The sequence below is a fragment of the Ranitomeya imitator genome, chromosome 4 (assembly GCF_032444005.1).
Source record: "Ranitomeya imitator isolate aRanImi1 chromosome 4, aRanImi1.pri, whole genome shotgun sequence".
Classification (NCBI taxonomy): Eukaryota; Metazoa; Chordata; class Amphibia; order Anura; family Dendrobatidae; genus Ranitomeya; species Ranitomeya imitator.
The window spans coordinates 619,428,765-619,453,241 of record NC_091285.1 but is presented as its reverse complement, the minus strand read 5'-3'; the positions used below and the strand labels follow the sequence as shown (position 1 = coordinate 619,453,241).

The window sequence follows — 24,477 nt, the reverse complement described above, 5'->3', positions numbered from 1 at the left end:
ATATTTGTCAGGTTTGAAATACAATCCTAATAAAACTGGGAAGAATCTAAGTGCAATAGGGTCTTATCCAATGACAATAGGGTGTCAGGAAAAAAGATACACTCACCTTGCTGAGTTGCTTAATGGCAACACATGAACGGCATGTAACAGCTGCTGCTCAGCTACCGGTCGAGAGGACGACCACTGGTATGAAGAAAACGACGAGAGGTATCACTTAAGCGCTGCTGAGATGAAATCCTTAAAATCAAATCATTTATTGAAACAGGTTTATAAGTCAATGCATTTCGAGGTCACACAGGACTTCATCATCAGGACAAACCAGGTTGACTTATAAACCTGTTATAATAAATGATTTGATTTTAAGGATTTCATCTCAGCAGCGCATAAGTGATACCTCTCGTCGTTTTCCACAGGTTTGAAATAGTCATATTACAAACTGTAGGTACCAGGAAAAAACTCGGTCACAGGAGCGCTGAAGGAGACTCAAACACCAGGTAAAGTTTAACCACAACGCGTTTCGACGGAAACGCCGTCTTCCTCAGGTGGGAGTTTATTGATAGAAAACAGGAAGGCGGTATTTAAATGATAAACAGCCAATCATAGCGCTGTTGACAAATTACAAATTTAAGAGACACTCATATAACAAAGCAGACGCAAGTAAAATTAATCGCAGATAATGCGGTTAGAACAAACAAAACATTAAGATGATAAAAAAATATTTATACATTTTTATAAGAAAGCATATATGCATAAAAATAAAAATATAAAATTATAAACCAACACCCGAACAGACCAAAGGGCAAGTTATTCAGTGATTGCTGCTCTTATCTGGCTACTTTCTCAATCATTAGGTTCAATCCCTCAGGGGTTAGTGTGCCCAGTTTAAAAATCCAAAAACTCTCTCTATTCACAAGGCTACTAAAGCGATCCGCCACAGTATCAGGTATGTGGTCAATAATGGTTAATTTTAATGTTTTTAAATCCTTATGGTGATGTTTTGAGAGGCTATGTAAAAGGAAGCCGTTACGGATGTTTTGGCGATGTTTATTAAGCCTAGCGTGCATTGTTTGCATGGTTTGGCCTACATGTTGCAGACCCAGGGCCGGACTGGGATTAAAATTCAGCCCTGGCATTTGAAGTTACAAAGGCCCACTTGTCACATGGTGACTGTATAATAATAATAATAATATTTTTTTATTTATATAGCGCCAACATATTCCGCAGCACTTTACAATTAAGCGGGGACATGTACAGACAATAAATTCAATACAAGGTAGGACAGTTAAACAGTGACATTAGGAGTGAGGTCCCTGCTCGCAAGCTTACAATCTACAATATGTATAATATCTTTGTACACTTGTAGGTTACAAGAAGTGAGGGGAGTGTAACACGACTATATAACATATAATCACAGCTGTATCCAGCATTACAGCTCGGTCCTATTTATTGCTTTTAGTTGCATTATCAAGAAAAGCCGCTACTTTACCTACATAACTGGATCTCGTAGATAATGAAGGGATGAGACGACCAAAGGCTATGGAACCTCATTCTGATGCTCCATAAACTTTGCCTACAGCCACTTTTGGTTCCGCTGCGCAGCACGAGACCCTGTGACTCTGAAGAGCAGTGACATCAGTAACGTCACCGCTCTTCACACCAACTGAGAAAGAATGAAGGGAACAGAACAATCACAATTAGATCAATCTGTCCCCATACAGTATCATGTTATCAGCAGCACATCTACAGTTTACACCGGCGATGTGCTGCTGAGAACAAGGATTTCTGTTCCCACATAAACAATCCAATCACTCGATGAATAGGCAGCATTTTGCTTGTTTAGTATAATACACCCCATAGTCCTCCATATATTATAATGTGCACCTCAGTCCTCCATATGGTATAATACACTCCTCAGTCCTCCATATAGTATAATACACTCCTCAGTCCTCCATATAATATAATACACTCCTTAGTCCTCCATATAGTATTATACACTTCACATAGTCCTCCATGTAGTATAATACACTCCTCATAGACCTCCATATATTAAAATACACTGCAATTCCTCCATATAGTATAATACACTCCTCAGTCCTCCAAATAGTATAATACATTCCTCAGTCCTCCAAATAGTATAATACATTCCTCATAGTGCTCCATATAGTATAATGCCCCGCCATTGTCATCCATATAGTACAATTCCCTTCCCATAGTATAATGCACCTCATAGTTCTTCATATAGTATAATGTATTCCACATAGTCCTCAATACAGTATAATGCAGCCCACATATAGTATAATGATACCACCCCAGAGTATAATGCAGCCACCCCACAGAATATATTGTAGCCCCCTGAGTATAATGTAACCCCCCAGAGAATATAATGCAGCCCCCTCTGATAGTATAATGCAGCCCCTGCATATATAATATATGATACAGCGAAAAAACGGAGTATACAAATCCCAAGAATCATAGTAATGCAAAAAACTGCTTTATTGTTACAAAAATACATATAAAAAAAAAATATATATATATATTAAAGTTTAACACCCACACTGGTAGTGAATACAGAAGGAAACTGTAGGTAGGCTGGTGCAGGTGGGAGAAGCGAAATATATCCAGGGCAAGCACACTAACAACAGTTAGGCTACTCCAAGTAAAGCCCGCGTAATGAGGATAGTTTCCATATAATCTAAAGGTGCCATCGGCAATACCCCACAAGAAACACTCCTAAGCAAGTTAGATACCTATGCATGCTTACCCACAGAGTAACCGGACCGCTCTCCCGCTTGTCACCAGCAGCCCCCTGACGCACGTTTCGCGGTCAAGCTTTTTCAAAACCCCTTTGTGGGGTATTGCCGATGGCACCTTTAGATTATATGGAAACTATCCTCATTACGCAGGCTTTACTTGGAGTAGCCTAACTGTTGTTAGTGTGCTTGCCCTGGATATATTTCGCTTCTCTCACCTGCACCAGCCTACCTACAGTTTCCTTCTGTATTCACTACCTGTATGGGTGCTAAATTTTAATATATCTATATATATAATTGTCTAAGGGTTTTTCCGTCTGTCTGTCTGTCTGTCTGTCCTGGAAATCCCACGTCTCTGATTGGTCGAGGCCGCCAGGCTTCCACCAATCAGCGACGGGCACAGCGACGATGATGTCATAAAGGACGTAGAAATCCCACGTTTCTGATTCAGCGACGGGCACAGTATCAACGTAGATGTCATAATGGTTGCCATGGCGACGATGATGTCATAAAGGTTGCCTCGACCAATCAGCGACGGGCACAGTCTGCCGCGAATTCTGGAATCATCATTGTCCATATACTATGGGGACATGCATATTCTAGAATACCCGATGCGTTAGAATCGGGCCACAATCTAGTATATATATATTTTTTGATATGTATTTTTGTAACAATAAAGCTGTTTTTTGCGTTACAATGATTCTTGGGATTTGTATACTCCGTTTTTTCGCTGTATCCTATGGTTGTTGGAGTTGTCCTGGCAACCCAGTGAGTCTGGGTACGAACTTTGGGAGAGCCCCACTTTCTTGCTCTCGGCCATATACTAAGCTTTTGCTTCATGATTTGTTGTTTAAATATATATTATATGGTAACCCCCTCATAGAGCATAATGCAGCCCCCATAGAATATAATGTAGCCCCTCCATAGAATATAATACAGCACCCCATAGAATGTAATACAGCCCTCCCCATAGAATGTAATGCAGCCAGCCCCCATAGAATGTAATGCAGCCAGCCACCCATAGAATGTAATGCAGCTAGCCCCCATAGAATGTAATACAGCACAGCCCCCATAGAATGTTATACAGCACAGCCCACATAGAATGTAATACAGCACAGCCCCCATAGAATGAAATACAGCACAGCCCCCATAGAATGTAATACAGCACAGCCCCCATAGAATGTAATACAGCACAGCCCCCATAGAATGTAATGCAGCACAGCCCCCATAGAATGTAATGCATCACAGCCCCCATAGAATGTAATACAGCACAGCCCCCATAGAATGTAATACAGCCAGCCCCCATAGAATGTAATACAGCACAGCCCCCATAGAATGTAATACAGCACAGCCCCATAGAATGTAATACAGCACAGCCCCCATAGAATGTAATGCAGCACAGCCCCCATAGAATGTAATGCATCACAGCCCCCATAGAATGTAATAAAGCACAGCCCCCATAGAATGTAATACAGCCAGCCCCCATAGAATGTAATACAGCACAGCCCCCATAGAATGTAATACAGCACAGCCCCCATAGAATGTAATGCATCACAGCCCCCATAGAATGTAATACAGCACAGCCCCCATAGAATGTAATACAGCACAGCCCCCATAGAATGTAATACAGCACAGCCCCATAGAATGTAATACAGCACAGCCCCCATAGAATGTAATGCAGCACAGCCCCCATAGAATGTAATACAGCACAGCCCCCATAGAATGTATTGCAGCACAGACCCCATAGAATGTAATACAGCACAGCCCCCATAGAATGTAATGCAGCCCCCCCCCCCAAATAGCCCCACAATCCAGTAATCACTTAGTAATATTTAAAAGAAAAAACACTCACCTCTCCTCGTGCCCATTGCTGCTCCTGGCTCCGGTCTCAGCAGCTGCAGTCTGCCCGGTCACACAGCAGGAGTCATGATATGAGCAGGTGTCATGATATGACGTCATCGCGCACTCGCAGTGTCAGCGCCAGGCAGAGCGGGAACTGATGGGAGAGGGAGCGTCAGCAGACGTTCTCTGCTCCATCATTGCATTCATCTGTATCGGCGTCATAGACGCCAGTATAGTTGAATGCAGCAGCACTGGCGGGGAGGGTGAGTCGGCGGCGGCGGGGGGGGGAGTCGGCGCTGGCGAGTGGCCCACGACTGCCACCGGCCCTTCTGGCATTTCCCAGAATTGCCCGATGGCCAGTCCGGCCCTGTGCAGACCGCACCCACATTCTAGCAGAAAAACCACATAAGTAGATTGACAATTTACATAAAAATTAATTTTATAAGAAGTGCCTGTGACATTGGATTTAAAATTGGTCACCCCATTTGAAATGGAGGTGCAGCAAAGACATTTCGGGGTTCTACATGAAAAATACCCCGGACTATGGGATACTGGAAGAGAGGAAGAGGGACCCGGCTTTAAGGTAATATTACTAGGTGCAATAAGATTCCGCAGTGTACGATTCCTGCGGAATATCATTCTGGGATGTGAGGGAATATATCTGGATAAAACTGGGTCTCCTTTGAGGATAAACCAGTATTTGGAAAGGAGCCTTTTGATCACTCCATTAGACTGGTTATAGGTGGTAATCAAGCTCCATCTACCAAATGCCACCTCATGTGAGGGTGAGGCTGCGTTCTCATTAATTCTGTTGATACAATCCATTTGGGTAAGGGTTTTGGCCCTCAAAAATGCATCACAAACCAATTTCTTAGGATATCCTTTCTGCTGGAACCTCTGATCCAAGATTTTGACCCCTTTAAAAAAATCAGAGTCCTGTGTGCAGTTCTTACGTATTCGCCAATACTGCCCATATGGAACGTTCCGGATCCACCTGGGAAGGTGGCCGCTTTTAAAGTTTAAATAGCTATTCGCGTCCACTTCCTTGAAGTGTGTCATGGTAGAAAAACAACCAAACTCATCAATGACTACCATGAGATCCAAGAATTGAATGGACGTATTGGAAATGTTGGCTGTGAAGCTTAAACCCAAGGAATTTTTATTAAGATCACAAATAAAATCAAGTGCCTCCCCCTCCGTGCCAGTCCATATGATGAAGAGATCATCAATAAAGCATCGATAGAACACTTGTTTGCCATGGGCAAGCAGGGACTGCGCGATGAAGACGGACTCAAACACCCCCATGAATAAATTAGCATAACTGGGGCAAATCACGTCCCCATCGTGCATCCCCTGACCTGGCAATAAAAGAAGTGTTCGAAGGAAAAGACATTATTAAAAAGTACAAATCGAATGCAATAAGGGGGCACCTACAAGAAATTGATGTACTGCCTCCATACCCCTATCATGGGGGATGTTTGTATAGAGGGCTTGAACGTCCATTGTAATTAAAAAACAATTAGGGGTGAGGGGTAACTTAAGAAGGGAGTCTATAAGGTGAGATGAGTCCTTGAGATGTGAGTCCAAACTCATAACATATTTCTGGAGAAAAAGATCTACATAGTGAGAGAGGTTGCTAGTGATTGAACCAATACCGGAGATGATAGGGCGACCAGGGGGTTAAGTGGATCTTTATGAATTTTTGGTAAAAAATAAAAAAAATGGGGTTCTGTAACCTGAAATATTAAGAAATTTGTAGTCTTTTTTGTTCAAAATGCCTGAAGAATGGGCTACCTTAATCAGTGCAGTATACTCGGTGAATACATTAATGGAGCTGTCCTGTTCCAATCTAGAGTAAAATTCAGAATCACCTAGGAGTCTGAGTGCTTCCTGAATATACGATCCCCTATTCGTTATGACCACTCCACCCCCTTTATCAGCATTTTTTATTATAATCCCCGTATTTTCCCATAAAGATTTGATGGCTGCAATTTCACCACTACTCAAATTCGTACTCAATTTTTTAGTGAAAGGTGAAGATCTAATTTCCTTAAATATGAGTTGTTGAAACGTTTCTATGTGCGACCCTTTGTGGTGAACGGGGTAAAATCGGCTATATGTGTTCTTAAGAGCAACATGTAGAAAAGAGTCAGGTTCAGCGGGAGAGGCAGTTGCTGTAGGGTTGGCAACAGCTTTACCATTCTCAATCAAAAAATGTCGTTGCACCGTGAGCCTCTGTATAAAATCATTTAAATCAAGGCACAGGTTGAATACATTTAATGGGGAATCAGGGCAGAATGACAGGCCACGTTCGAGGACCGCTCTCTCATCACTACTCAAGTTGTCATCCGCTAGATTAAAAATGCTGGAACCCATATTAGAGTTATCTAAATCCATACTATTTCCTACCCTAGCGGATTTACCGGTGGCCCGAATACTTTTTTTGTTGTTCTTGCCTTTACCCCTGGATCCTCTTGTTCCTTTTTCTTTTTATCTTTGATTGGTGGCCCGATACCACCTGGGTAATGTTTGAGATTTGTGGGTCAATCTTAAGGGGAGATGATAAAGTGAAAGACTCTTGATACAGTGATGCAACCATTTCATTCCTCCCCACTATGCTCGACTCTACAGTGTCAACAACCTGTAGTACAGTGGGGGCGCTCAACCTAACGGTAGGGGAAGCTTGTAGTGAAAGTTGAATAAGGGGTTGGGAAATAGGGGATGTCTCATGAATCGTGAATTGAGAAAGGCCTTCAAAAGTTTCAGACTTATTTAGAATAGGGTGGATCTCATTTATGGGTGGTTGCTCCAGGGCATTTGCCAAATTGGAAGTCGCCTGAGGCAAACTCTCTAAAGGAGGGTGCAGTTCAACAATATTATGTCTACTAACTGAGGGAGAGGTAGAAACTTTAGAAATTGAAAACATATTAGTACTACCTTTCAGACTATCTTTATGCTGTTTATAGAATTTATTCTGTTGTCTATTACACAGAGCTAACAGAGAGCTACTAAAGTCATCCTCTGGAGGGGGTGATGGATCAGTTATGAGATCTTCATTAGTCAAAGGCAGAGCTGGAATATTAGTTTCCATAGGGGTAGTATTACAAACTGTGACCCATTAAAGCAGCATGGTGGTTGAGTGTGGGTACCTGGACCTTGAGGTGATGTGCTGGACAGTATCCATTTAACCAGACAACATTTCATTAGGGTCCTGCGGGTCAAGTGAGGCTTCTGCCACTTCACCCCATCCTTCTTCTCAGGAGAAGTTTGGTCAGGGTCACCAAATAGACTTCCATCGTTCTCCTTAACGTCATCCTGAAAAGCAATGAAAATAGTATTGAGCTGACATAAGAGTATGTTTTACATTAATTATTATTTATTACTATAGCGCCATTCATTCCATGGCACTTTACATGTGAGGAGGGGTATGCATAATAAAAAACAAGTACAATAATCATGAACAATACAAGTCACCACCGATTGGTAAAGGAGGATAGCGGACCCTGCCCCCGACGGCTCAGTCTCCAAGGGATTTGTGAGGATACAGTAGGTGAGGGTAGAGCTGATTGTGCAGTGATGTAGTGGAGCGAGGGTTTCTGCAGGTTGTAGACGTCAGTGCCATCATTTTATTTAAAGGGGTTGTCCAGAACTTTTATATTGATGACTTATCCTTGACAAGTAATCAATATCAGATCGGAGATCTGTGATGATCCGACATTCCCACCGATCAGCTAGCCAGATGTAAGCCATTTATGGTTCTGACCATCACAGTTCTGTCCATGCTCCTGTATACTGTAGATTAGCTCCGGTGTTCAGCTCCGTACTCTGTATACATCTGACCAACGCCAGACGTAATAGCAGATCACAGAATTTGTCGGGTGTTAGACCACCACCGTTCTATCGTTGATGACCTTTTACAAGAATAGGTAATTAATATTGAAGTAGTGGACAACTCCTTTACATTTTGAGATCTGTTAGAATTTGTGCACAACTATAGACAACTGCTAAAGGGATTAGAACTTAAGAGGCTCCGATATGTCACCAAAAGTATGATGGCAAATTTCTGGTATTAAGCAATGGGAATAGAAAACCCATGATATATGACACTATTATCCATACTCTGGTTGATTTCTCAGCCCAATGTATGGCCTATAGACTTTTTTCTCTCCTACAACTCCCTACTGGCTCACTAGCAGAACATACAGTGGGGCAAAAAAGTATTTAGTCAGTCAGCAATAGTGCAAGTTCCACCACTTAAAAAGATGAGAGGCGTCTGTAATTTACATCATAGGTAGACCTCAACTATGGGAGACAAACTGAGAAAAAAAAATCCAGAAAATCACATTGTCTGTTTTTTAACATTTTATTTGCATATTATGGTGGAAAATAAGTATTTGGTCAGAAACAAAATTTCATCTCAATACTTTGTAATATATCCTTTGTTGGCAATGACAGCGGTCAAACGTTTTCTGTAAGTCTTCACAAGGTTGCCACACACTGTTGTTGGTATGTTGGCCCATTCCTCCATGCAGATCTCCTCTAGAGCAGTGATGTTTTTGGCTTTTCGCTTGGCAACACGGACTTTCAACTCCCTCCAAAGGTTTTCTATAGGGTTGAGATCTGGAGACTGGCTAGGCCACTCCAGGACCTTGAAATGCTTCTTACGAAGCCACTCCTTCGTTGCCCTGGCGGTGTGCTTTGGATCATTGTCATGTTGAAAGACCCAGCCACGTTTCATCTTCAATGCCCTTGCTGATGGAAGGAGGTTTGCACTCAAAATCTCACGATACATGGCCCCATTCTTTCTTTCATGTACCCGGATCAGTCGTCCTGGCCCCTTTGCAGAGAAACAGCCCCAAAGCATGATGTTTCCACCACCATGCTTTACAGTAGGTATGGTGTTTGATGGATGCAACTCAGTATTCTTTTTTCTCCAAACACGACAAGTTGTGTTTCTAAAAAACAGTTCCAGTTTGGTTTCATCAGACCATAGGACATTCTCCCAAAACTCCTCTGGATCATCCAAATGCTCTCTAGCAAACTTCAGATGGGCCCGGACATGTACTGGCTTAAGCAATGGGACACGTCTAGCACTGCAGGATCTGAGTCCATGGTGGCGTAGTGTGTTACTTATGGTAGGCCTTGTTACATTGGTCCCAGCTCTCTGCATTTCATTCACTAGGTCCCCCCGCATGGTTCTGGGATTTTTGCTCACCGTTCTTGTGATCATTCTGACCCCACGGGGTGGGATTTTGCGTGGAGCCCCAGATCGAGGGAGATTATCAGTGGTCTTGTATGTCTTCCATTTTCTAATTATTGCTCCCACTGTTGATTTCTTCACTCCAAGCTGGTTGGCTATTGCAGATTCAGTCTTCCCAGCCTGGTGCAGGGCTACAATTTTGTTTCTGGTGTCCTTTGACAGCTCTTTGGTCTTCACCATAGTGGAGTTTGGAGTCAGACTGTTTGAGGGTGTGCACAGGTGTCTTTTTATACTGATAACAAGTTTAAACAGGTGCCATTACTACAGGTAATGAGTGGAGGAAAGAGGAGACTCTTAAAGAAGAAGTTACAGGTCTGTGAGAGCCAGAAATCTTGATTGTTTGTTTCTGACCAAATACTTATTTTCCACCATAATATGCAAATAAAATGTTAAAAAAACAGACAATGTGATTTTCTGGATTTTTTTTTATCAGTTTGTCTCCCATAGTTGAGGTCTACCTATGATGTAAATTACAGACGCCTCTCATCTTTTTAAGTGGTGGAACTTGCACTATTGCTGACTGACTAAATACTTTTTTGCCCCACTGTACATTCTTAATTTTGCTCATGCATCAAAATATCCCAAGACGAGTGGAGAGAGGTAACCAGTTATTTATAAAAAAACATGATGATTTTGAGATGTTTATGCTATACTAGATGGTGGCCCGATTCTAACGCATTGGGTATTCTAGAATATGTGTGTAGTTTATTTATGAAATTTTCAGAATAATGCAATTTATACACAGGAGTCTGACGGCCGGCTGTGACCAATTAGCGAAACGTGGTTCAAATTCCGCACCAATTCGCGGCCGGACTGCGCCTGTCGCTGATTGTTCGCGGCCGGGTGTGACCAATCAGTGAAGCCAGGGCCGGCTCCAGGTTTTTGAGGGCCCCGGGCGAAAGAGTCTCAGTGGGCCCCCCTCTTTAACACATACCATGATTCATGATGCACAGATACAGCAGAGAAATATAGCACAGCCAAGTAGCGTATAACACAGCCCACGTAGTATATAACACAGCCCACGTAGTATATAACACAGCCCACATAGTATATAACACAGCCACGTAGTATATAGCACAGCCATGTAGTATATAGCACAGCCACGTAGTATATTGCCCAGCCACATAGTATATAGCACAGCTCACATAGTAAATAGCACGGTGTTATGTTTGCTAATGACAGGTGTTATGAAGGCAATCCAGAAACACAGTGTGCTTAGCGATCAGAGCGCACACAGTGATCTGACAAATACCCAAAAATACAAGAACGAGCTCTGAGACGTGGAAACTCTGTAGACTGCACACCTGATCCTATCCTAAACACAACTAAAAGCGGCTGTGGATTGCGCCTAACAACTACCTAGGCAACTCGGCACAGCCTAAGAAACTAGCTAGCCTGAAGATAGAAAAATAGGCCTGACTTGCCCCAGAGAAATTCCCCAAAGGAAAAGGCAGCCCCCCACATATAATGACTGTGAGTAAGATGAAAAGACAAAACGTAGGGATGAAATAGATTCAGCAAAGTGGGGCCCGATATTCTAGGACAGAGCGAGGACAGTAAAGCGAACTTTGCAGTCTACAAAAAACCCTAAAGCAAAACCACGCAAAGGGGGCAAAAAAAACCCCACCGTGCCGAACTAACGGCACGGCGGTACACCCTTTGCGTCTCAGAGCTTCCAGCAAAACAAAAGACAAGCTGGACAGAAAAAAAGCAACAAAAAAGCAAAAAGCACTTAGCTATACAGAGCAGCAGGTCACAGGAACAATCAGGAGAAGCTCAGATCCAACACTGAAACATTGACAAGGAGCAAGGATAGCAGCATCAGGCGGAGTTAAGTAATGAAGCAGTTAACGAGCTCACCAGAACACCTGAGGGAGGAAGCTCAGAAGCTGCAGTACCACTTGTGACCACAGGAGTGAATTCAGCCACAGAATTCACAACAGTACCCCCCCCTTGAGGAGGGGTCACCGAACCCTCACCAGAGCCCCCAGGCCGACCAGGATGAGCCGCATGAAAGGCACGAACAAGATCGGAAGCATGAACATCAGAGGCAAAAACCCAGGAATTATCTTCCTGAGCATAACCCTTCCATTTAACCAGATACTGGAGTTTCCGTCTAGAAACACGAGAATCCAAAATCTTCTCCACAATATACTCCAATTCCCCCTCCACCAAAACCGGGGCAGGAGGCTCAACAGATGGAACCATAGGTGCCACGTATCTCCGCAACAACGACCTATGGAATACATTATGTATGGAAAAGGAGTCTGGGAGGGTCAAACGAAAAGACACAGGATTGAGAACCTCAGAAATCCTATACGGACCAATAAAACGAGGTTTAAATTTAGGAGAGGAAACCTTCATAGGAATATGACGAGAAGATAACCAAACCAGATCCCCAACACGAAGTCGGGGACCCACACGGCGTCTGCGATTAGCGAAAAGTTGAGCTTTCTCCTGGGACAAGATCAAATTGTCCACTACCTGAGTCCAGATCTGCTGCAACCTATCCACCACAGAATCCACACCAGGACAGTCCGAAGACTCAACCTGTCCTGAAGAGAAACGAGGATGGAACCCAGAATTGCAAAAAAATGGAGAAACCAAGGTAGCCGAGCTGGCCCGATTATTAAGGGCGAACTCAGCCAACGGCAAAAAGGACACCCAATCATCCTGGTCTGCAGAAACAAAACATCTCAGATATGTTTCCAAGGTCTGATTGGTTCGTTCGGTCTGGCCATTAGTCTGAGGATGGAAAGCCGAGGAAAAGGATAGGTCAATGCCCATCCTACCACAAAAGGCTCGCCAAAACCTTGAAACAAACTGGGAACCTCTGTCAGAAACAATATTCTCAGGAATGCCATGCAACCGAACCACATGCTGAAAGAACAAAGGTACCAAATCAGAGGAGGAAGGCAATTTAGCCAAGGGCACCAGATGGACCATTTTAGAAAAGCGATCACAGACCACCCAAATGACTGACATCTTTTGAGAAACGGGAAGGTCAGAAATGAAATCCATCGAAATATGTGTCCAAGGCCTCTTTGGGACCGGCAAGGGCAAAAGCAACCCACTGGCACGAGAACAGCAGGGCTTAGCCCTAGCACAAATCCCACAGGACTGCACAAAAGTACATACATCCCGTGACAGAGATGGCCACCAGAAGGATCTAGCCACTAACTCTCTGGTACCAAAGATTCCAGGATGACCAGCCAACACCGAACAATGAAGTTCAGAGATAAGTTTATTAGTCCACCTATCAGGGACGAACAGTTTCTCTGCTGGACAACGATCAGGTTTATTCGCCTGAAATTTTTGCAGCACCCGCCGCAAATCAGGGGAGATGGCAGACACAATGACTCCTTCCTTGAGGATACCCGCTGGCTCAGATAAACCCGGAGAGTCGGGCACAAAACTCCTAGACAGAGCATCCGCCTTCACATTTTTAGAGCCCGGAAGGTACGAAATCACAAAGTCGAAGCGGGCAAAAAATAACGACCAACGGGCCTGTCTAGGATTCAAGCGCTTGGCAGACTCGAGATAAGTCAAGTTCTTATGATCAGTCAATACCACCACGCGATGCTTAGCTCCTTCAAGCCAATGACGCCACTCCTCGAATGCCCACTTCATGGCCAGCAACTCTCGATTGCCCACATCATAATTACGCTCAGCGGGCGAAAACTTCCTGGAAAAGAAAGCACATGGTTTCATCACTGAGCAATCAGAACCTCTCTGTGACAAAACCGCCCCTGCTCCAATCTCAGAAGCATCAACCTCGACCTGGAACGGAAGAGAAACATCTGGCTGACAACACAGGGGCAGAACAAAAACGACGCTTCAACTCCTGAAAAGCTTCCACAGCAGCAGAAGACCAATTAACCAAATCAGCACCCTTCTTGGTCAAATCGGTCAATGGTTTGGCAATGCTAGAAAAATTACAGATGAAGCGACGATAAAAATTAGCAAAGCCCAGGAACTTTTGCAGACTTTTCAGAGATGTCGGCTGAATCCAATCCTGGATGGCTTGGACCTTAACTGGATCCATCTCGATAGTAGAAGGGGTAAAGATGAACCCCAAAAATGAAACTTTCTGCACACCGAAGAGACACTTTGATCCCTTCACAAACAAAGAGTTAGCACGCAGGACCTGAAAAACCATTCTGACCTGCTTCACATGAGACTCCCAATCATCTGAGAAGATCAAAATGTCATCCAAGTAAACAATCAGGAATTTATCCAGATACTCACGGAAGATGTCATGTATAAAAGACTGAAACACAGATGGAGCATTGGCAAGTCCGAACGGCATCACTAGATACTCAAAATGACCCTCGGGCGTATTGAATGCAGTTTTCCATTCATCTCCTTGCCTGATTCTCACCAGATTATACGCACCACGAAGATCTATCTTAGTGAACCAACTAGCCCCCTTAATCCGAGCAAACAAGTCAGATAACAATGGCAAGGGATACTGAAATTTAACAGTGATCTTATTAAGAAGGCGGTAATCAATACACGGTCTCAGCGAACCATCCTTCTTGGCTACAAAGAAGAACCCTGCTCCCAGTGGTGATGACGATGGGCGAATATGTCCCTTCTCCAGGGATTCCTTCACATAACTGCGCATAGCGGCGTGTTCGGGCACGGATAAATTAAATAATCGACCTTTAGGGAATTTACTACCAGGAATCAAATTGATAGCACAATCACAATCCTTATGCGGAGGTAGAGCATCGGACTTGGGCTCTTCAAATACATCCTGATAATCAGACAAGAACTCTGGGACCTCAGAAGGGGTGGATGACGAAATCGACAAAAATGGAACATCACCATGTACCCCCTGACAACCCCAGCTGGATACCGACATGGAATTCCAATCCAATACTGGATTATGGGTTTGTAGCCATGGCAACCCCAACACGACCACATCATGCAGATTATGCAACACCAGAAAGCGAATAACTTCCTGATGTGCAGGAGCCATGCACATGGTCAGCTGGGCCCAGTATTGAGGTTTATTCTTGGCCAAAGGTGTAGCATCAATTCCTCTCAATGGAATAGGACACCGCAAAGGCTCCAAGAAAAACCCACAACGTTTAGCATAATCCAAATCCATCAGATTCAGGGCAGCGCCCGAATCCACAAACGCCATGACAGAAAACGACGACAAAGAGCATATCAAGGTAATGGACAGAAGGAATTTGGACTGTACAGTACCAATGACGGCAGACCTAGCGGACCGCTTAGTGCGCTTAGGACAATCAGAAATAGCATGAGTGGAATCACCACAGTAGAAACACAGACCATTCAGACGTCTGTATTCCTGCCGTTCAACTCTAGTCATAGTCCTATCGCACTGCATAGGCTCAGGTTTAACCTCAGGCAGTACCGCCAAATGGTGCACAGATTTACGCTCGCGCAAGCGTCGACCGATCTGAATGGCCAAAGACAAAGACTCATTCAAACCAGCAGGCATAGGAAATCCCACCAAGACATCCTTAAGAGCCTCAGAGAGACCCTTTCTGAACAAAGCTGCCAGCGCAGATTCATTCCACTGAGTGAGTACTGACCATTTCCTAAATTTCTGACAATATACTTCTATATCATCCTGACCCTGGCACAAAGCCAGCAAATTTTTCTCAGCCTGATCCACTGAATTAGGCTCATCGTACAGCAATCCGAGCGCCAGGAAAAACGCATCGACACTACTCAATGCAGGGTCTCCTGGCGCAAGAGAAAATGCCCAGTCTTGAGGGTCGCCGCGCAAAAAAGAAATAATAATCAAAACCTGTTGAATAGGATTACCAGAAGAATGAGGTTTCAAGGCCAGAAATAGCTTACAATTATTTTTGAAACTTAGAAACTTAGTTCTATCTCCAAAAAACAAATCAGGAATAGGAATTCTTGGTTCTAACATAGATTTCTGATCAATAGTATCTTGAATTTTTTGTACATTTATAACGAGATTATCCATTGAAGAGCACAGACCCTGAATATCCATGTTAACACCTGTGTCCAGAATCACCCAAATGTCTAGGGGAAAAAAAAAAGTGAACACAGAGCTGAGAAAAAAAAAAAAAAAATGATGTCAGAACTTTTTCTTTCCCTCTATTGAGAATCATTAGTTGGGCTCCTTGTACTGTTATGTTTGCTAATGACAGGTGTTATGAAGGCAATCCAGAAACACAGTGTGCTTAGCGATCAGAGCGCACACAGTGATCTGACAAATACCCAAAAATACAAGAACGAGCTCTGAGACGTGGAAACTCTGTAGACTGCACACCTGATCCTATCCTAAACACAACTAAAAGCGGCTGTGGATTGCGCCTAACAACTACCTAGGCAACTCGGCACAGCCTAAGAAACTAGCTAGCCTGAAGATAGAAAAATAGGCCTGACTTGCCCCAGAGAAATTCCCCAAAGGAAAAGGCAGCCCCCCACATATAATGACTGTGAGTAAGATGAAAAGACAAAACGTAGGGATGAAATAGATTCAGCAAAGTGGGGCCCGATATTCTAGGACAGAGCGAGGACAGTAAAGCGAACTTTGCAGTCTACAAAAAACCCTAAAGCAAAACCACGCAAAGGGGGCAAAAAAAAACCCACCGTGCCGAACTAACGGCACGGCGGTACACCCTTTGCGTCTCAGAGCTTCCAGCAAAACAAAAGACAAGCTGGACAGAAAAAAAGCAACAAAAAAGCAAAAAGCATTTAGCTATACAGAGCAGCAGGTCACAGGAACAATCAGGAGAAGCTCAGATCCAACACTGAAACATTGACAAGGAGCAAGGATAGCAGCATCAGGCGGAGTTAAGTAATGAAGCAGTTAACGAGCTCACCAGAACACCTGAGGGAGGAAGCTCAGAAGCTGCAGTACCACTTGTGACCACAGGAGTGAATTCAGCCACAGAATTCACAACAGCACGGACACGTAGTATATTGCCGAGCCACGTAGTATATTGACCAGCCACATAGTATATATAGCACAGACACGTAATATATTGCCCAGCCACGTAGTATATAGCACAGACACATAGTATATTGCCCAGCCACGTAGTATATTGCCCAGCCACGTAGTATATAGCTGAGCCACGTAGTATATTGCCCAGCCACATAGTATATAGCACAGACACGTAGTATATTGCCCAGCCACGTAATATATTGCCCAGCCGCGTAATATATTCCACAGCCACGTAGTATATAGCACAGCCACATAGTATATAGCACAGAGACATAGTATATAACACTGCCCATGCAGTTTATAACAGGCCACATAGTATAGAGCACAGCGATGTAGCATATTGCCCAGCCATGTAATATATACCACAGCCATGTAGTATATAGCACAGCCCACATAGTATATAGCACAGAGATGTAGTATATAACAAAGCCCACGTAGTATATAGCAATGTGGGCACTATATCCCTGTTAAAAAAGAATTAAAATAAAAAATAGCTATATACATACTCACCCTCCGTTGGCCCCCCGGATCCAGGCGAGGCATTTACTGATGCTCCTCGCGACACTCCGGTCCCAAGAGTGCATTGCGTTCTCGCGAGATGATAATGTAGCGGTCTCGCGAGACCGCTACGTCATCATCTCGCGAGACCGAAATGCATGGACCTGTCACCGGAGCGTCGCGAGGAGCGGGAAAGGCGCCAGAAGGTGAGTATACAATGAATTTTAATTTTTTTAATTATTTTTAACATTATATCTTTTTACTATTGATGCTGTATAGGCAGTGGATCACCCCCATAGGACAGTGAGGTACTCGGTACCGGGTCCTTCGGTTCTCCAGAGGGATGTCACGGTGGCTGACCCGGCCCGTGGCCATCGGGACGTCCGTTGTAAAAAGGAAAGGTCTTTAAAGGGGAAATGTTCATGAAGCCACCTGTGGTATTTGGTCAGGGTGACCGACGCTGCTTAGGGGTCCGCTGGGGTGATGTTATTATGGCAGCTAGATGGTATACCTTCCCACAGGTGAAGTGTGTCCCTAGGGCTTCCCAGAGGGAAGATGGTGGATGATGTGAGGCGCAGTGAAGAACGAGGACACAAGGTTGCAGTCTCTTTACCTTTTACTGAAGGCTTCAGCGTTCACAGTCCAGAGCACCAGATCACAGGGCAGGCAGAGTCCAGCCGGTCTGAAGGCAAATCCAGAGTCCCCTTATCCAGGTGGAAATCAGTAGCCTTCTTCTAGAGCCTGGGTGTTGTAGTGTCTTCCTGCTAAGCTTCTCGGTGATTTCCTCACAACTGTTGTTGGTGTTATGTTTCTCTCTGTCCCCCAGATGGATAGGAACAAACCCATATGACTGGTGACCTGGGGCTTTTTACAGGGACTCTAGCATGCCCTGGCCCCCATAAGTTGCCACCGTGCCTCCTGGGTATAGGTCGGGCAGGTAATATGGCATTAGCTGTCCTGCCAGTCTCTGGAGCAAGGCATGGAGACGATTGCTCCCTTGGTGTTCCGGCTACCAGATCCTGCGCCTCAGAAGGAGGCAGCCTGCATAGGGCAGAACTCCTTCTGGTTTCCTCTCCTTTTGCTATGACTTCGGTTCTCACCCTCTACAATACAATTCGCTGTTCTTGTCTCTTTCTTAGGATGCTGCTGCATCGGTAGGCAGTCGCAGCTCCGTGGCCTTCTTTCTTGGCCTCTGACAGGGTCCCACCCCTGTCAGGGACCAACTACCTGAGAGGAGCTCAGATAGCAGCTCACTGGGTGAAGCCCAGCCAGCTTCTGCCTAACTTCCTATCCAGACCACCAGTTTTACCTAATTGTGAGGAGTGCCCTAATAAATAGGAGCTTAGCTCCCCCTGGTGGACTGGAGTGTGAAGTGTGTTGCATGGTTTGTGATTCCTGGTAAAGTGATCTGCTTTAATGCCTTGAGACGTAACATCAGTAATGATATTACTGCAACGACCAGGACCCTGGGGCGCTGCAGCAGCATCAATAGTAAAAAGTTGGTCACACAGGGTTAATCGCAATGTTAACGGAGTGCGTTACACCGCGGAATAATGCGGTCCGTTAACGCTGCCATTAACCATGTGAGAGCGCTGACTGGAGGGGAGTATGGAGGGGGCACTGACTGCGAGGCGTAAGGAGCGGCTATTTCGCCGCCAGACTGTGCCCGTTGCTGATTGGTCGTAGCCGTTTTGGGGCGACCAATCAGCGACTTGGGATTTCCGTGACAGACGGAAAGACAGACAGACAGACAGACAGAAAGGCGGAAGTGACCCTTAGACAATTATATAGTAGATGTTTTTATATGTAAGCATACAACGATTGTTAGGGCTCATACTTGTGAGAAATTCGGATGAGTCTCACATGGCAATACCCAGCGCTGCTGTCGCCACTCAGATCGGAGCGTGCAGCCGCATGGGAATACATGCAGCTGCATGCTCCGCTCCTCTGTGCCTGGTGCAGTGCCGGGTATTGCCGTGCGAAACTCATCCAAGTTTCTCGCAAGTGAGTATGAGCCCTTATGTCGATTGCACCCTGTTGATGGATGTGATGGCTGTCGATTGCACCCTGTTGATGGATGTGATGGCTTGTCATAATAATGCATTAAATTTCTTTTTGTTGAGAGATTGGAGTCCTTAATAAAATTATTTTAACATTAGCAACTTAGCAGCTGTAGTAGTTACTAATGTTAATAATTGTAAGTTCAGTTTTGTTTTGTTTTTTTACACAGAACAGATTTTTTCAATTGTTTTTGTGTTTTACTTTTCCTAATAGCTTAAAGGTTAATACGGTGAAACATAACCCTTACTTTACTATTTATTTAGGCTGCCGTTACGATGTAGTAACATATGCCCTAACATCTGGCATGATCAGACAGCCCTAGGGCATCACAGGAGGGACTCAGGTTCATCAACTTTAGATATCAAAAGTTTCTTTGATCTCTACTATTGGTGGGAAAGTTCTGATGTTATGTGCCAGAAGAAATTCCTCCTCGTACCATTATGGAAATACTGTATGCTCAGCTGGAAATCAGTTCTACCTATATGCCCAGAGGACATGATTCGATAAAGGGCTTCTTTCATCTTAACAATTCCCTTTTTCCATTGAAACCCCTGACAAACAACCAACATTGCTTAAAAAGCTGATTGATGAAGGCAAAATGTCTAAAATCCAACACATATTAGTCAGTTGAATGAATGGTTAGGGTACACAAAAAAAGGTGTTAGTTCAAAGTATTCTGCTCCTGGTAAAAATGGGGAATGAAAGTGAAACAAAACCCTAAACGTACCTTACATTACACCCTGATGTATTAATAGGATTAGGATGAGGAGTAATGATAACATGAGCTCCTCCACAAGTAGCTTTGCAATCACAGTAATATCCTGGCATAATGCAATTTCAATGTGTCCTGTGAAGTCACATGATAATAGGATGAAGTCTATAGTAAGTATAGTATAGTAATTTTTCATGGTTTTTTTTCTCATAGGGAATCACAATTTTTACCCGCAAGTTGCAGGAAAGTGATTTTATGTGTCACCCCATTATACTTAGGAGCCTGCGCCCAAAGAATATTTTGTCCAAAACAAGTAATACATTTGTACTGCTTTTGACATCATCTGTCCCTTTATTATTTTGCATGTGGTTCTGGTATTATAGACCACAACTTCTACTTTTTATCACTTCCATCATCAAGCAATTATCACAGTATTCAATAAAACACAGACATCTCAGATTAGATAAATTTGGCCACAGAAAAAATTTAATAACAGAAATAGAAAAATAGGTATAAGTTACATTTATGGGATCAAATAGCTAAAAATATGCATATTCCAATGCATTCGCCACTTTTGCTGTGAAGCCCTTAAACATTTCTGGTGCAAACAATTACCTTAATAAGTCACATGCTCAGTGAAAGGATGTCCACTTGTGTGCAATCTAAGTGTCACGTGTCTGTCAATATATACACTTCACCTTTTCTGAAAGGCCACAGAGGCTGCAACACCACCAAGCAAAAGACACCACTAGCCAAACCACACCATGAAGACGAAGGAGATCTCCAAATAAGTCAGGGACAAAGTTGTTGAGAAGTAGAAATCATGGTTGGGTTGTAAAAAAAATCCCAATCTCTAATGATCCCCTGGATCACTACCAAATCCATTATCATCAAATGGAAAGAACATGGTACCACAACAAATCTGCCAAGATAGGGCCGCCCACCAAAACTCTCAGGTCGGGCAAGGAGGGCATTAATTAGAGAGGCAGCACAGAGACCAAAGGTAACCCCAAAGGAGCTGCAGAGTTCCCAAGCAGGGACTGGAGTATTTGTCCATATGACCACAATATGGTATACAGTCCATAGAGGTGGCTTTATAGAAGAGTGAGCAGAAAAAAGCCTTTACTTACACACAAAAATTGTAAGGTTCGTTTTGAGTTAGCAAAAGACATGTGGGAAAGTCCCCAAATGAAATGTATGGAGGAAGGTGCTCTGGTCAGAAGAGACCAAAATTTAACTTTTTGGCCACCAAGGTAAATGCTAAACCAACACAGCTCATCATGCCCAAAACACAATCCCAACAGTAAAACATGGTGGTGGCAGCATCATGCTCTGAGGATGTTTTTCAGGACTAGGTACAAGGAAAATGGTCTAAGTCAAGGAGAAGATGATTGGTGTGAAATACAGGGATATTCTTTAGCAAAACCTGTTTCAGTATGTCAGTGATTTGAGACTTGGTCGGAGGTTCACCTTGCCACAAGACAATGACCCAATGCATAATGCTAAAGCAATGCACAACTGGTTTAACCCCTTAGTGACAGAGCCAATTTGGTACTTAATGACTGAGCCAATTTTTACAATTCTGACCACTGTCACTTTATGAGGTTACTAGCTGAAGAGCCCGGCGTTGCCTGGGCATAGTAAATATCTGTGGTTAGTTATAGCACCTCACTTCTCTTATTTTCCCATCACGCCTCTCATTTTCCAAAATCACATCTTTCATTTTCCCCTCACATCTCTCATTTTCTCCCTCACACCTCTCATTTTCTCCCTCACTCCTCTCATTCCCCCCTAACACTTGTCATTCCAACCTCACATCTGTCATTTTCTGATCACTCCGCTATTTTTCCTCACTCCTCTCATTTTGCACTCACACCTTTTCATTTTCACCTCACACCTCTCATTTTCACCTCATCACCTCAGTATATACATGTTTGTCATCTCCCTTATATACAGTATATACCTGTATGTCATCTCCCCTGTATGACACAAATCACTGGCATACATAGTCCGTCTTGGTTGTATAAATCATATATCTTATATATCATATATTAATAATACCAACTATGTCGACCAAGGCGGACCTAGGACCTCAAATGGACAACTGCACATACATATAGTAATAAACAAAAGCACCGGAGAAAACGCAGTCGAAAAATGTCCAGTCATTACAAAGTAGAAAAACAACTTTATTGAATTAAAATACACAGGTGTGCAGCATGGCGGGCAGAAAAATCCCCTACACAAGCCCGCACACACATCTCATATAGCGGGACCAGGCTGCAGTGCAACGGTATTCATTATGGACCATATGGATACATTACACGTCCATATGTGCTAAAATAGCGTCAATGAAAAAATCCATCAATAATATATATACCCCTATGAACAAATATCCGATGTATAGTACATACCGCAGCAGTGAGATACGGAGTATATGCACAGCAGTCCCGTCCTCCCCGACGCGCTTTTCGGCGGGTGGCCTTCCTCAGGGGACCTAATATACATATATGGCCGATACATAGACATATATCAGAGTAGCATAAATATATACCTAAAAATCCACCTCAAACAATAAAACACCCATAGCCATCAAACCTACCCATCTTAAAACACAGAACCACTAAAGCGAAATAAACGCCGATATATATACAGTGGGGCAAAAAAGTATTTAGTCAGTCAGCAATAGTGCAAGTTCCACCACTTAAAAAGATGAGAGGCGTCTGTAATTTACATCATAGGTAGACCTCAACTATGGGAGACAAACTGAGAAAAAAAAATCCAGAAAATCACATTGTCTGTTTTTTTAACATTTTATTTGCATATTATGGTGGAAAATAAGTATTCGGTCAGAAACAAACAATCAAAATTTCTGGCTCTCACAGACCTGTAACTTCTTCTTTAAGAGTCTCCTCTTTCCTCCACTCATTACCTGTAGTAATGGCACCTGTTTAAACTTGTTATCAGTATAAAAAGACACCTGTGCACACCCTCAAACAGTCTGACTCCAAACTCCACTGTGGTGAAGACCAAAGAGCTGTCAAAGGACACCAGAAACAAAATTGTAGCCCTGCACCAGGCTTGGAAGACTGAATCTGCAATAGCCAACCAGCTTGGAGTGAAGAAATCAACAGTGGGAGCAATAATTAGAAAATGGAAGACATACAAGACCACTGATAATCTCCCTCGATCTGGGGCTCCACGCAAAATCCCACCCCGTGGGGTCAGAATGATCACAAGAACGGTGAGCAAAAATCCCAGAACCACGCGGGGGGACCTAGTGAATGAACTGCAGAGAGCTGGGACCAATGTAACAAGGCCTACCATAAGTAACACACTACGCCACCATGGACTCAGATCCTGTAGTGCCAGACGTGTCCCACTGCTTAAGCCAGTACATGTCTGGGCCCGTCTGAAGTTTGCTAGAGAGCATTTGGATGATCCAGAGGAGTTTTGGGAGAATGTCCTATGGTCTGATGAAACCAAACTGGAACTGTTTGGTAGAAACACAACTTGTCGTGTTTGGAGGAAAAAGAATACTGAGTTGCATCCATCAAACACCATACCTACTGTAAAGCATGGTGGTGGAAACATCATGCTTTGGGGCTGTTTCTCTGCAAAGGGGCCAGGACGACTGATCCGGGTACATGAAAGAATGAATGGGGCCATGTATCGTGAGATTTTGAGTGCAAACCTCCTTCCATCAGCAAGGGCATTGAAGATGAAACGTGGCTGGGTCTTTTAACATGACAATGATCCAAAGCACACCGCCAGGGCAACGAAGGAGTGGCTTCGTAAGAAGCATTTCAAGGTCCTGGAGTGGCCTAGCCAGTCTCCAGATCTCAACCCTATAGAAAACCTTTGGAGGGAGTTGAAAGTCCGTGTTGCCAAGCGAAAAGCCAAAAACATCACTGCTCTAGAGGAGATCTGCATGGAGGAATGGGCCAACATACCAACAACAGTGTGTGGCAACCTTGTGAAGACTTACAGAAAACGTTTGACCTCTGTCATTGCCAACAAAGGATATATTACAAAGTATTGAGATGAAATTTTGTTTCTGACCAAATACTTATTTTCCACCATAATATGCAAATAAAATGTTAAAAAAACAGACAATGTGATTTTCTGGATTTTTTTTTCTCAGTTTGTCTCCCATAGCTGAGGTCTACCTATGATGTAAATTACAGACGCCTCTCATCTTTTTAAGTGGTGGAACTTGCACTATTGCTGACTGACTAAATACTTTTTTGCCCCACTGTACATACAGATACCAGCAATAGTTATATAATAATACACAATCAATGCAAAGTAGCCGCTGATACAGATAGTCCATAATATATACAGTGGGGCAAAAAAGTATTTAGTCAGTCAGCAATAGTGCAAGTTCCAGCAC

The 24,477-nt window shown here is 43.6% G+C and overlaps 1 protein-coding gene across 2 annotated transcripts in view; it reads right to left on the bottom strand.

The window, feature by feature from the left end:
• Nucleotides 1-24,477, bottom strand: part of KCNIP3 (potassium voltage-gated channel interacting protein 3) — a 248,460-nt gene that overhangs the window by 152,573 nt on the left and 71,410 nt on the right. For both annotated transcript variants that reach the window (XM_069766599.1, XM_069766598.1), the window contains exon 2: nt 7,742-7,907. In XM_069766599.1, coding sequence (XP_069622700.1) covers nt 7,742-7,907 — 166 coding nt within the window. The remainder of the gene's footprint in view (nt 1-7,741; nt 7,908-24,477) is intronic.